At 42.9% G+C, this 15,051-nt stretch overlaps 1 protein-coding gene across 2 annotated transcripts in view; it reads right to left on the bottom strand.

Annotated features, from left to right (window-relative positions):
- Positions 1–15,051, bottom strand: part of LOC141144389 (villin-1-like) — a 165,766-nt gene that overhangs the window by 83,606 nt on the left and 67,109 nt on the right. For both annotated transcript variants that reach the window (XM_073630035.1, XM_073630036.1), the window contains exon 3: positions 4,620–4,694. In XM_073630035.1, coding sequence (XP_073486136.1) covers positions 4,620–4,694 — 75 coding nt within the window. The remainder of the gene's footprint in view (positions 1–4,619; positions 4,695–15,051) is intronic.

Raw genomic sequence — 15,051 nt, forward strand, 5'->3', positions numbered from 1 at the left:
CCAATCCCTCCACTGGCTTCCCATTGCCCAACAAATAAAGTTCAAAACATTAACAATAACCTACAAAGCCATTAGAACTCTGCCCAGATCCTTTTTTTCTGGGGTCCTCTGCCAGTGCTTCAGGCTCCTCCTCTTCAGCGAATGCCCCCGTAGGAAGCCGCTTTCCATTGTGGCACCCATGTGGGCTTGCTCCCGAGCTGCCCTTGTCTGCGCCTTGACACAGAACAGGTGGCTTAGCCCCACCCTCAGCTCCCTCATCACAGCATTTGATTGACAGCAGTGGGTGCCAATGGCTCCCGCTGCTATCAATCTGCCCAGTGAGGAGGGAGACAGCAGCAAGAACCTCTGCTCTTGTGCACATCGCTGAAATGGTCCAGGCTCAGGTAAGAATAAGGTGTGTGGGCTGTGAGGATCCTGCAGCACAGAAGGTTTTTTACTTTAATGCACAAAGCCTTGAGGCCTTTAATTTGAATAGCACCCCAACCCACCTAGCCAGCACACCACAATTAACGTGAACTATCTGTGCACTGTGGCATATTGCATTGCAAAAAATGTCCAAAAAAATATTAGCTGCAGTGTGATGCTGTAATTCTAGGTAAATGGTTTGTCCTACTGCAATATATGGTAATGCCCCATGTGAACACTTGTTAGGCCTCATGCACACTGGACATTTTTGCTATCTCTCCTAAATGCCTTTCCTCCTGGCAGTGGTGTTTTGGCAGAAAAAAAGCTTGACACGTGTAACGCATTTAGGGGCATCAAGCTCTTGGGCGTTAATTCATTTCATTGGCCAGAATAGTAATTTATTCTGGCCATTGAAATTAAAGTGGTTCTAAAGCCTTAGTTTTTTTACCTTAATGCATTAAGGTGAAAAACCTTCTGTGCTGCCCCCCAGACCCCCCTTTTCTTTATCTGATCCCATTGGATCCAGCGATGTGCACAAGCGCAGTGGCTCCCGCTGCTGTCTCCCTCCTCATTGGACAGGTTGAGCCAATCGCTCCCGCTGCTGTCAATCAAATCCAGTGACATGGGAGTGGGGAACAGGGCTGAGTCCTGCTGATTGTGTGAATGGACGCAGCAGCAGGACTCAGAAGCAAGCACTCACGAGTCCCCCCCAGAGATAGCGGCTTTCCCTGGGGGGGGGGCATAAAGAGGAGGAGCCGGAAGGGCCGGCGGGGGACCACAGAAGAGGATCGGGGCTGCTCTGTGCAAAACCATTGTACAGAGCAGGTAAGTATGTTTGTAATTTATATAAAAAAAAAAAGCTTTATAACCACTTTAATGCTCAAGCACTAAATGCGCTTACCGTTAACACATGTTTAGAAGAGTTTTTCCTGCCAAATTAGCACTGCTCCTGAACGCACTGGCAGTGGGTTTTTTTTCTGACTCTAAACATCCTTGCCTCTAAATGCCTCTGTGTACATGCAGCAAGAGGGGGTCTTAACTCTTAAATGTGCTTAAGCCTCCAGAATTTGCTTTGTGTCAAAATCAACCAAGCTTGTCGAGTTTGACAGGTTTTGTGAAGCTCAGACACAAACGGAAGGAATCTTCCTTGTAATCTAGGAATAACCTTTAATTTATGGGTACTAGAATTAGGCCAACTTCAAAAGAAATACAAATTACATATAATTTACAGAAGAAAATTCTCACTTGAATTGTTTTAAGGGCAAATGTAAATAGGTGTTTAAGACAGTTGTCAGATAATGTAGATACTAGGCAGCTACAACCCTAAAAGATTCAATCTGTTTGGAGGTGTGGTAGAAATGTCACATGTGCACAATGGCCATTGTCACAGCATAAGAACTATACGTGAATAGAGACCTTTGAACTACGGTATATATGTAATATTATGCCATACTCTAGGAAAAGACATACAGGTGTATCTCAAAAAATTTGAATGCTATCAAAAAGTTAATTTATTTCAGTAATTCAATTCAAAAAGTGAAACTCATATATTTTAAATAATTTAATATTTAAAATAGTTTAATTTACACACAGAGTGATATATTTCAAGCATTTCTTTTTTTTTAATTTTGATGATTATGGCTTACAGCTAGTGAAAACCCAAAATTTAGTATCTCAGAAAATTTGAATAATACATAAGACCAATAAGACCAATAAAAAAAAAGATTTTTCATACAGAAATGTTGGCTTACTGAAAAGTATGTCCATGTACAGTATAGTATGCACTCAATACTTGGTCTGAGCTCCTTTTGCATGAATTACTGCATCAATGCAGCGTGGCATGGAGGTGATCAGCCTGTGACACTGCTGAAATGTTATGGAAGCCCATGTTGCTTTGATAGCGGGATTGCTGGGTCGGGTCTGGTGTCTCTCATCTTCCTCTTGACAATACCCCACAGATTCTTTATGGGGTTTAGGTCATGCGAGTTTGCTGGCCAATCAAGCACAGTGAAACCATTATCATTAAACCAGGTGTTGGTACTTTTGGCAGTGTGAGCAGGTGCAAAGTCCTGCTGGAAAATTAAATCAGCATCTCCAAAAAAGCTGGTCAGCAGAGGGAAGCATGAAGTGCTCTAGAATTTGCTGGTAGAGGGCTGCGCTGACATTGAACTTGATAAAACACAGTGAACCAACACCAGCAGATGACATGGCTCCCCAAATCATCACTGACTGTGGAAACTTCACACTGGACCTCATACAACTTGGATTTTGTGCCTCTCCACTCTTATTCCAGACTCCAGGACCTTGATTTCCAAATGAACTGCAAAACTCGCCTGACCTAAACCCCATAGAGAATCTGTGGGGTATTGTCAAGAGGAAGATGAGAGACACCAGACCCAACAAAGCAGACAAGCTGAAAGCCACTATCAAAGCAACCTGGGCTTCCATAACACCTCAGAGTCACAGGCTGATCACCTCCATGCCACGCCACATGGCTGCAGTAATTCATGCAAAAGGAACTCCGACCAAGTTTTGGTATAGTGCATAATCAACAAAATAAAAAAAAAGAAATGCTTCAAATATATCACTCTGTGTGTAACGCATCTATATAAAATATATGAGTTTTACTTTTTGAATTGAATTACTGAAATAAATGACCTTTTTGGTAATATTCTCATTTTTTTGCGATGCACCTGTATATTTAAATGTATACATATTTTTTCCACTTTTCTTTTTTTTTTAAAGTTCTTTCCTGGATACATTCAATTTTGTACCTCCAGGCCCCCGTAATAGTGCACTTTGCTCCTTTTGACCCCTTCTTCAAATAAAAAATAAATAATACCTTCAAAAACAAATATCTACACAATATAAATTTCAACTGGAAAGTAAATTATGTTATACATTATATTACCATTTTGATCTTCATTACAGTCAAAATCATGTTTTAAAATTACATTTTTTAATATAGCTGTGACATATATTACTGACAAAACATTTCTTGATGCAAATTGTTTGCCTTACACATATGATCACATGCATGCCATACCTTTGACATTTTCGCACACATTACTACGTCATGATTCCCTTGGCCCAAAGTTCAATTTTTTACACGTGCTTTAGTGAAGGTCTTGTGGGTACAAAGACCAGTGCCTTTTTTTCTGGCATTTATTCACATACACGATACAGGAACATTGTCCAAAAAAGTAGACAACTATTACATGTAAATGGCTAAAGCTGTCACTTTATGACAGGGGTGCTCAACCAGTGGCCCGGGGGCCACATGTGGCCCACAGAGGCCTCTGATGTGGCCCGCGACCTCCTGCTCTGGGATGGAAGCGAATAGAATACTGTTATTAAAGGTAAGTTTATTACTAAAATCAAAGTGTATAAATGGGCATATCTGTTCTGCAGTGGTTACTGGGCTGCTTTCAAATGGATCTGCAGGTGCAGAGCAGTGCACCCGCAGGTTACCTACACTGAGCCATAGACTTCTATTACCTTCGAGTTTGGTGTGCTTTCTGAAAGTTCACCACATCTACAGGATATAATAGAAGTCTATGGCAAAGTGCAGCAAACCTGCATGAAAGCCACAGGTGAACTGTACTGTACCTGCGGTGCGGGTAAACAACAGTGCATAGTGTGAAAGAAGCCTTAGGCCCCTTACACACAGGTCAGTCCGACCCAATCGGACCCTCCATTCACCTCTAAGGAGTGGCAGATGTAAATTGACTTGTGTCTGTTTACAAACGCCTAACTCCAATCCAATCTGCTAAAAAAAAAAAAAAAAAAAAGAGAGTAGAGTGGGCTGCCATCCACCCGCTCTGCTCATTATGGCCCGCGAACGGTTACCAAGTCGCTTAAGTGGCCCTTACTCTTCAAAAGGTTGGGCACCCCTGCTTTATGAGAACAGATCTATTGACATAAATTGATGAGCGCTAACCCACAACAACCAATCAGCTAAGCTTTCAGATCTTTCATACTCATGCTAAAGTTGATTTCTACTAACACAGGTTCCAGTGTTTGCACAATTTTTTTTTTATACAGCTTTATGTAAGACAGTTACACTGTGAAAATGTTTTTTCTGTTGTTAAAGGAATGTTTATAGGAAGAATAACTGAAATCGAATTTTATCACTGATGTTGGGTCCAATGTGTATCTGATAATATAAACTGAGATGGCACATATTTATTTTATGCTCAAGTGCTGATACTTACAGATAAAATAATGTAGCAGTCGCCTTCAAAGAAGCTCCCATAAGCTTTTTCAGGCAGTGGAACCATTTGCATTTTCTGAAATGAAATTCAAAAACATTATTATTTTACAGCCAAACATTTTGTTTCCTTAATGTTATTTAACTTATGTTTGCTACCAATGGATTTAGCATACAGATGGAGGTTTTTCAATATATAGTACATTCAGATTGCATGACTCTATACACTTTTACATATGTATATAGATTTACACTCACCGGCCACTTTATTAGGTACACCTGTTCAATTTCTTGGCAACACAAATTGCTAATCAGCCAATCATATTGCAGCAACTCAATGCATTTAGGCATCTAGATGTGGTGAAGACGACTTGTTAAAGTTCAAACTGAGCATCAGAATAAGGAAGAAAGGATTTAAGTGACTGTGGCATGGCTGTTGGTGCCAGACGGGCTGGTCTGACTATTTCAAAAACTGCTGATCTACTGGGATTTTCACACGCAACCATCTCTAGGGTTTACAGAGAATGGCCCAAAAAATAGAAAATATCCAGTGAGCGGAAGTTGTGTGGTTGAAAATGCCTTGTTGATGTCAAAGGTCAGAGGAGAACCAAGGTATGCAGAATACTATCTCTGAACACACAACACATAGAACCTTGAAGCAATGGGCTACAGCAGCAGAAGACCACACCGGGTGCCACTCCTGTCAGCTAAGAACAGGAAACTGAGGCTACAATTCACACAGGCTCACCAAAATTGGACAATAGAATATTGGACAAAGGTTGCCTGGTCTCATGAGTCTCGATTCCAGCTGTGACATTCAGATGGTAGGGTCAGAATTTGGCATAAATAACATGAAAGCATGGCTCCATCCTGCCTTGTATCAACGGTTCAGGCTCATGGTGTAATGGTGTGGGGGATAATTTCTTAGCACACTTTGGGCCTTTTAGTATCAATTGAGCATTGTTTAAATGCCACGGCCTACCTGAGTATTGTTGCTGACCATGTCCATCCCTTTATGACTACAGTGTACCCATCTTCTGATGGCTCCTACCAGCAGGATAATGCACCATGTCACAAAGCTCAAATCATCTCACCACTGGTTTCTTGAACATGAGAATGAGATCACTGTACTTCAATGGCCTCCACAGTCAATAGATCTCAATCCAATAGAGCACCTTTGGCATGTGGTGGAATGGGAAATTTGCATCGTGGATTGCAGCCGACAAATCGGCAGCAACTGCATGATGCTATCATGTCAATATGGAGCAAAATCTCAGAGGAATGTTTCCAGCATCTTGTTGAATATATGCCACAAAGAATTCAAGGCAATTCTGAAGGCAAAAGGGGGTCCAAGCTGTCAAAAAGATTCCCTAATTCCTATTGTGTCTACAGGACAGGAAGTGAAGGCAAATCTCTTGACACAGGCAAACTGATATAGGTTTTCACTATTCCTACTCTATCCAAAATAGGAAAAAAAGTTTTGGCTTTAGCTAGACTTTGATGTATGCATGTATTAATTTGGAAATCAATAATCAAATTACTTTGTTACATGCTAGTTTCTAGCTGGGACCTTAAACTGCGTTTTGTGTTATCCTATATGGAATAAATACATATACAGTATACAGGGCTTTTTTTCAGCTGGAACTTGGTGGAACTCGGTTCCACCACCTCTGGCTCAGGCCCTCTGCTCCCTGCTCATCCCTATCGCTTGTAAACACAGAAGTCCAGCGTCTGAGTTTACCAGTGATGGTTTGTCTCCCAATGACTCCCACAGATCTGATCTCCTGAGCAGCTCCCACTGGGAGCAGGATGGTAACAAGAGAGATGCAGTGAGATCTGGATGGGGGATGCAGAGGTAAGCAGCTGTGGACGAAGCCTAAACTCTGCACTCTGTACATAGCACACCCCCGAACTCTGCATGTAGTGCATCCCTAAACTCTGTACCAAGTGCACCCCGGAACTCTGCATGTAGTGCATCCTTAAACTTTGTACTATGTGCCAAGTGCACCCCGGAACTCTGTACATAGCGAACCCCTAAACTCAGTGCTATGTACCAAACGCATCCCAGCACTCTGCACATAATGCACCCCTGGAGGGAGGGGGTTGTGACTGAGTTCCTGCACCTATTTTCTGAGAAAAAAAGCCCTGACAGTATATACTTCTTGTACAAAGGTTTTTATTGAACATAAAGATCATCAGAAAGAATACAAAAAACAGTGGTGGGCATACCATGTAAACACATCTGCATTAAAATTGCAGATGTATCGCAAATAGAACATTACTAGACATAATAAATCCTACACCGTCCTGATGTTCAGGAGAGGTTGCATATGGTCTGTGGATTTTATGGATATGCTAACCTGCTAGATATTAGCAAAATGTATTTAAGTTTATAAAGCCTAGTACAGACTGAGTTGACTTTGAATGTTAAACAACATAATAAGAAAGAGACCATATGGCGCTAGGTATCACATTATCATGTCCTTAACCACTAGACATCCGCACTATGGCCGAATGACGGCCACAGCGCGGACCTGCATTCCCGGGAGGACGTCATATGACGTCCTCCCCTGTGCACGCTCCCTGCTGGGCGCCGGGCGCGCTGTGATCACCGAGTCACTGAGACTCGGCTGATCACCGATCTGAGTAAGGGGCCGGTCCCGGCCCCTTACCATGTGATCAGCTGTCAGCCAATGACAGCTGATCACATGATGTAAACAGGAAGATCGGTAATCGTTTTTTTTTTTACTCGCGCTGACAGCGCGAGTAGAGAAAAAAGCCGATCACCGGCTCAGATGTCAGGGACATCGGTCCCGAAGTGGAAGCACAACACATTCCTCATCAGTGCCACCCAAAAGTGCCACCTAACAGTGCCCACAGTGCCACCTATCAATGCCAACAAGTGCCACCTATCAATGCCCACAAGTGCCACCTACCAATGCCCACCTGTAGTGCCAATCAGTGCCACCTGTCAGTGCTGCCCATCACTGCCACCCATCAGTGCCCATCACTGCCACCCATCAGTGCCCATCACTGCCACCTATCAGTGCCCATCACTGCCGCCTCATCAACGTATATCAATGAAGAAGAAAAAGTACCCGTTAAAAAATTTTTATAACAAAATATAAAAAAAAATTTTTTTTTTTTTTTTAAAAATTCAGGTTTTTACATTTTTTTAACAAAAAGTAAAAACCGCAGAGGTGATCAAATACCACCAAAAGAAAGCTCTATTTGTGGGAAAAAAATGATAAAAATTTCATTTGGGTACAGCGTTGTATGACCGCGCAATTGTCATTCAAAATGCGTTAGCGCTGAAAGCTAAAAATTGGTCTGGATAGGAGGGGGGTTTAAGTGCCCTGTAAGCAAGTGGTTAAAGGGATCGTTCAGCATGCGACCAACCTAACAGAGGTTGGGTTGTAGATCAAAAAAAGTTGCGAAGAAGAAGATAAGAAAAAAGATGTAGAAGAGAAAAGGCCAAGAAAAGAGGAAAGAGAATGGTGCAGAAGAGGAAAAAGGGGCGGGAGGTGGGGGGAGTGGAGGTATCTCAGAGTGAGAGCAGCGCAGGATCAAATCTAGAAGGGTGGACGTGAGACACCCAGGGTCGCCATGTCCGAAGGAACTTATCATGTGTGTCTGATAGCACAGCTGTCAACTTTTCGTTGATCATAATATCATTTACACGTTTTTTTACTGTTTCAAAGCTGAGAACTGGGGTTTTCCAGGCCTTTGCTATAGTCAATTTAGTTGCAGTAAAAACATGCGACGCCAGTTGGCGTTCTGGTCTTAATAGTTCTGTGATTGGTTTCCCTAGGAGGGCTTCATAGGGATCCCTTTTTATATTTGTATTAAAAAGGTTACGAAGGAGTGCATAGATTCTGATCCACAATCTGCATACTTTGGGGCATTTCCACCAGATATGTGCCATTGTTCCTTCCTGGGCACACCCACAGAAGTATAAGGGGGAGTAGGATGGAATAAAGCACGCAAGTCTAGCTGAAGTGTAATACCAGCGATATAGTATTTTGTAAGCGTTTTCTAGGAATAGTACATTCCTGGAGCATTTGGATAGAGATGCAGTCATGACCTGCCAATCCTCTGGATCCAGTTTTTTCCCCAACTCTGCCTCCCACTGGAGATGACAGTATATACTTCTATACAGCATCAGTTGAAGTGTACTGTGTAACTTCCTTTCTCTCTGCTTCCTTTATCACCAATCATATTTAAACTTCCAGGGCTGGTTTAAATCCAACTAATGACTGAGAACATAGAAGAAGAAGAAAAAGAAGTAAAGCGGATCTTCACTAACTCAATCAACATTGACTGTTTTTAATCCTTATGCTGCTAGTATCCGTAAATAGATAGGAAAGTATATTATTTTAAATTTTTTTTTTTTTTTTTACATTTTATTAATTACCTCCTTACCAGGCATAGACAAATGATGTCATACATCCCAGGTGCCTTTAGGAGGGGTTTTCTCACCCTAAAACACCCTCCTGTTTGCATGCCTGAGCTAGGCAGATGGATTTCAGGAAGTACATGGGTTTTCAAAGTGATTTTTCAGCAAAATAAAGCATGGAGAGGAGACACGGATAGATGGATGGGTTTGCTTTGAATATTATAAATAAATTAAATAGAGTTTTTGGTTTGTGGTGCTCAGATGCAGTGTAGTTCTGCTTTAAGTCCTGGCATTTTTTCCATAGGCTTTTTTATGTTTGAATAGCAACAAGTTGGGTGTCCCTGCATCACCAGTAGGTGTGTTAGAGGATCACTAGAACTGATGCAGCACAGCAATGCCTGGATGAAAACATTAGCGTTTACCTTGAGTCAGGTGTGTCTAAAAATTGTGTTCAATTCAAGATGACTAAAGCTCAGGGTGAGTTTCAGGGTTTACTGACTAATGCCCAAGTGACTCAGCAAGATTCTGCTACTCAACACTAAGTAGCTTAATAACTGGGCTCTTTCCAAATATATTTAACATTTATGTTTTTAAAAAAAATAACTAAAGGCATTTTTTTTAGATTTGGATTTAAACCCAATATCAGATTTTTATTGCTGCCTTTGTCCCGGTCAGAAAGCTACACCTTCTCTAATTGTCCTGGTCAAAATGTCACTGGGAATAAGGATAAATCCAAAATTTTGCATTGTCACCAGAACAGGAAAAGAGGGGACATTTTTTTTTCTTTTTAATAAAAAATCTTTATTTTTGCAAGTACCATCGGGCCCATTGGAGGGAAAGCACAGGAGAAGGTAAACCACATCAACAGTGGATCCTCACATCTATTCTCATCAGACTCCCTATAACCAGGGTCGGCCCTCCGCAGATATCTATACCCCAAGATACAGGATATGACACACCTGCAGATGAAGAAGTCACATACAGGGCCAAACCCCTACAGCAATCAGCCCGAATTTTATTTTAAGAAAATATATTTAAGTATTTAAAGAAACAATGCACCAGCATAATTAACATAACATGCAACATATGAAAACAGAAGCACAGACCACAGACACATCTAATCACATGGTAAAGAGCCTATGTTATAGGCTCTTTACCATGATCAGAGCAACACACTGCACCACTGATCGCCGCCCTGCATATGATGTCCAGTCAGAATGGGAGAGCCACTATAGGCGGGATATGGCTAAAGTGGTTGTAAACCCTTACATATACCCAGTGAAGTGACTGGCTCAGGTGACACACAGAGAAGAAACAAATCTTCCTACATATTTTTTACCTGTTTATCTGCAGCCTTCTCTTCTCTACATCCGTTCAAAGTCCAGAAGTTATAAAGTTTGTTTGGGCATTTAGAATAAAGGGGCGGAAAGCTGGGTTACACTCTGCAGAGCTCAGTGAGGAGAGTTCTGACAGCTGATTGGAGGGAAGGGACACACCCCCCCTTCACACAGCACACAGGAACAGAACTGAGTCTGTCAATCAGCTGGAGCTCCCTCCCCGTCACCTTTTTTCTCTTGGTGTCAGGAAAATATGTCAGAAGTGATTCATGCTGATAGCAGAGGAATGAGGCAGTAGACAGAAATTACACCTAACTGAGACAAGCACACACTATAGAGAGATGTGCTTTTTTTCATATTTCATGTTTGAGGTTTACAACCACTTTAAGTACGCACATGTATATCAGGCCTAATCTTCACAGGTGGATATCTTAGTATCTATTCTTAAAGACAGGTAAAATAATCATTTGTTATTTCACCATAGTTTTGCCCAGTTTTGTCAGTTACATTTTCTCCAGTTTATATAAATGCATAACATAATATTGCTATCCCAAATTTAAAGAAAACTGTCAATGAGAGAAACACATAGGCTGCCTTGGCTGACCAGTGCTTTTGAAACTGCTATTCCGATCCTCCTTCTTCAATTGCTGACCTACTTCTAGTTGCCTGGCTGTCTCTGGCTTCAAAAAGTTCTGTAAGGGCTTATTTACCATTGTGACCAGTGGCTGAGCTATGCTTTCAGCATCGGTAGACCAACCCATCCCCCCATAAGCTGCTGGACGGGGATGTACATGTGCTTCAATGCTTTGCTTCACAGACATGAACCCCCCCCCCATCGCATTTGGTGAGCAGTACCGCTGCTGAACACAACCCATTCAAGCAAATGAGGCTGCACCTCAATAGCCCTGCATCCATATACAGCATATGCACCCTGCGGTGGTGCAGAATTTACATGATTAAAACAGTCGGTGAGGAAGTGACATATCACCTTGCCACTTGTCAAACTCCACTGTTCCACTACAAATCACTTTTCAAATGGGCTGTAAGGGGCTGACACACATCTAAATGTAATTATATTGACCTGGAACAAGCATGCTGATTAGAAAGAGTGAAGTCAGGACGACTGGTCTGCATCCACGTATCAGGCCTGGGCCTTATACAGTATTAGAATAATAGAATCACCGTGAAAGCCATGGAGCTAGCAACTTCAGAAAGTGAGGCCAGCAATGCCAGTCCCCATATTCTCTCAGTTTAGATATCCTGTTAACAATCCTTCTTTGCTGGTTTCTTATTTTCAACCCATTCTCTTTGTGTTCTCTATTTCTCTTGAACCCTCACTTTTTCTATAATATACGTTATTCATACAGTGGTGGCACACTTCACAGTGCACTATAATAATGGCTTGTTTACACTTGCTTCAAAACAAGGCTTCGGACATGCTTTGTTAAAGCTCTCTGAACACCAGTCAAAGCCCCTGTCACTAAATAAAATGGTTAGAATACAGTCCTGTTTACACCTTGCTTTTGATTTTCATTTGCTTTGCTTCAAAAATTATACCCCATGTCGCTTTAGTGGTGCTTCAAAGCATCTTCAAAGCCTCCATAGAACTCTATGACGAGCACCTGTGGCTTCGCTTTGTTTTGGAGAAATTGCAGGTATGAAATATCCACACACACACAGGGCATCTGTCAAGCTTCAAAAAAGCTTTAAAAGAGCATCACGGCAGCATCCCTGACGCTTCATCGAAGCATCACCGAAGCTTCATTGAAGCACCACTGAAGCATCAAAAACACATCATAAAAGCATGTTGAAGCGGAAGGTGCTTTAACCCAATCCCTTACCACGTGATCCCGACCCCTTACCACGTGATCAGCTGTCAGCCAATGACAGCTGATCATGTGATGTAAACAGAGCCGGTAATCGGCTATTTTTTCTCCTCACGCTGGTAGCGCGAGGAGAAAAAAAAAAGCCAAACACCGGCGGTTGTGAGAGGGACATCAGTCCCTATCGTGGAGAGCCTCTGCAGAGGCTTCTGTGCCCACCTGTGCCACCTACCAGTGCCCACCAGCGCTACCTACCAGTGCCCACAGTACCACCAATCAGTGCTATAAATGTCACCAATCAGTGCCTCATCACCAGTTCTGCCTATCAATAACACCTACCAGTGCCCATCAGTGCCACCTACCAGTGTCCATCAGTGCCACCTACCAGTGCCCATCAGTGCCACCCATCAGGGCCCATCAGTGCCATCTTATTAGTGCCTATCAGTGTCACCGGCGGCTGTGAGAGGGACATCAGTCCCTATCGTGGAGTGCCTTTGCAGAGGCTTCTGTGCCCACCTGTGCCACCTACCAGCGCCTACCAGCACTACCTACCAGTGCCCACAGTACCACCCATCGGTGCTATAAATGTCACCAATCAGTGCCTCATCACCAGATCTGCCTATCAGTGCCACCTACCAGTGTCCATCAGTGCCACCTACCAGTGTCCATCAGTGCCACCCATCAGGGCCCATCAGTGCAATTTATTAGTGCCTATCAGTGTCACCTTATCTGTGCCTATCAGTGCAGCCCATCAGTAAATATCAATGAAGGAGAAAAATTACCCGTTTGCAAAATTTTATAACAACCTATGAAACAGGTTTATTTTTTTTTCTAATTTTTTTTTGTTTGTTTAGCAAAAAATAAAAACCCAAGTGGTGATTAAGCTAAAAATTGGTCTGGGCAGGAGGGGGGTTTAAGTGCCCAGTAAGCAAGTGGTTAATGTGTGCTGAAGCCAAAGCAATTGTATATGAGCCCTTCCTCTATAGTTGCTAAATGATTCAATCATTACAAACAAGGGCTGGTGCGTGCAAAACCCATTATGAAGGAGTGTGAGAGAGAAGACTCAGTGTAGTGAGAGGATTATTTAAACTTTAACATTGATCTTCATGAAACACAATAGCTATTCACTGGTTTTGACAAAACCCTGTTGACATGTCATGTCACCATTATTTGTGTTATAGGGAACAAACTATATTACTCGAAAACTGTCCGCCTGATTATGTCTTTTTGCTTCCCGTTAGACGTTAGGCCTGAATTAAATTGAATAGTGGCAGACAACTGCCGTTGACATCTACAGTATTTAATTATCACAGGTATTTATATATTGAAAAGAATTTCACAGCACTTTAGATATTGTACATTCCGATCAGTTCCTGCCCTCAAGGAGCTTACAATCTACAAAACAAAGGTGCTTTAGGAGCTTACAATCGAAGGTTTCTGCCTCACATATATGTGGGCTAGGGATGAGCCGAACACCCCCCTGTTCGGTTCGCACCAGAACATGCGAACAGGAAAAAAGTTCGTTCGAACATGCGAACACCGTTAAAGTCTATGGGACACGAACATGAATAATCAAAAGTGCTAATTTTAAAGGCTTATATGCAAGTTATTGTCATAAAAAGTGTTTGGGGACCTGGGTCCTGCCCCAGGGGACATGGATCAATGCAAAAAAAAGTTTTAAAAACGGCCGTTTTTTCAGGAGCAGTGATTTTAATAATGCTTAAAGTCAATCAATAAAAGTGTAATATCCCTTTAAATTTCGTACCTGGGGGGTGTCTATAGTATGCCTGTAAAGGGGCGCATGTTTCCTGTGTTTAGAACAGTCTGACAGCAAAATGACATTTTGAAGGAAAAAACTCATTTAAAACTACCCGCGGCTATTGCATTGCCGACAATACACATAGAAGTTCATTGATAAAAACGGCATGGGAATTCCCCAAAGGGGAACCCCGAACCAAAATTAAAAAAAAAATATGACGTGGGAGTCCTCCTAAATTCCATACCAGGCCCTTCAGGTCTGGTATGGATATTAAGGGGAACCCCGGCCAAAATTAAAAAAAAAAATGACGTGGGGTTCCCCCTAAATTCCATACCAGACCCTTCAGGTCTGGTATGGATTTTAAGGGGAACCCCGCGCCAAAAAAAAAAAAAAAAACGGCGTGGGGTCCCCCCAAAAATCCATACCAGACCCTTATCCGAGCACGCAACCTGGCAGGCCGCAGGAAAAGAGGGGGGGACGAGAGTGCGGCCCCCCCTCCCTCCTGAACCGTACCAGGCCACATGCCCTCAACATTGGGAGGGTGCTTTGGGGTAGCCCCCCAAAACACCTTGTCCCCATGTTGATGAGGACAAGGGCCTCATCCCCACAACCCTGGCCGGTGGTTGTGGGGGTCTGCGGGCGGGGGGCTTATCGGAATCTGGAAGCCCCCTTTAACAAGGTGACCCCCAGATCCCGGCCCCCCCCCTGTGTGAAATGGTAAGCCATTTCACGAAAAAAGTGTCAAAAATGTTAAAAATGACAAGAGACAGTTTTTGACAATTCCTTTATTTAAATGCTTCTTCTTTCTTCTATCTTCCTTCATCTTCTGGTTCTTCTGGTTCTTCTGGCTCTTCTGGTTCTTCCTCCGGCGTTCTCGTCCAGCATCTCCTCCGCGGCGTCTTCTATCTTCTTCTCCTCGGGCCGCTCCGCACCCATGGCATAGGGGGGAGGCTCCCACTCTTCTCTTCTTCTTTTCTTCTCTTCTGTTCTTCTTCATTTTCTTCTCCGGGCCGCTCCGCAATCCATGCTGGCATGGAGGGAGGCTCCCGCTGTGTGACGGCGCTCCTCGTCTGACAGTTCTTAAATAACCGGGTGGGCGGGGCCACCCGGTGAACCCCGCC

Source organism: Aquarana catesbeiana, linkage group LG05, assembly GCF_042186555.1.
Source record: "Aquarana catesbeiana isolate 2022-GZ linkage group LG05, ASM4218655v1, whole genome shotgun sequence".
In the NCBI taxonomy this organism is placed as follows: domain Eukaryota; kingdom Metazoa; phylum Chordata; class Amphibia; order Anura; family Ranidae; genus Aquarana; species Aquarana catesbeiana.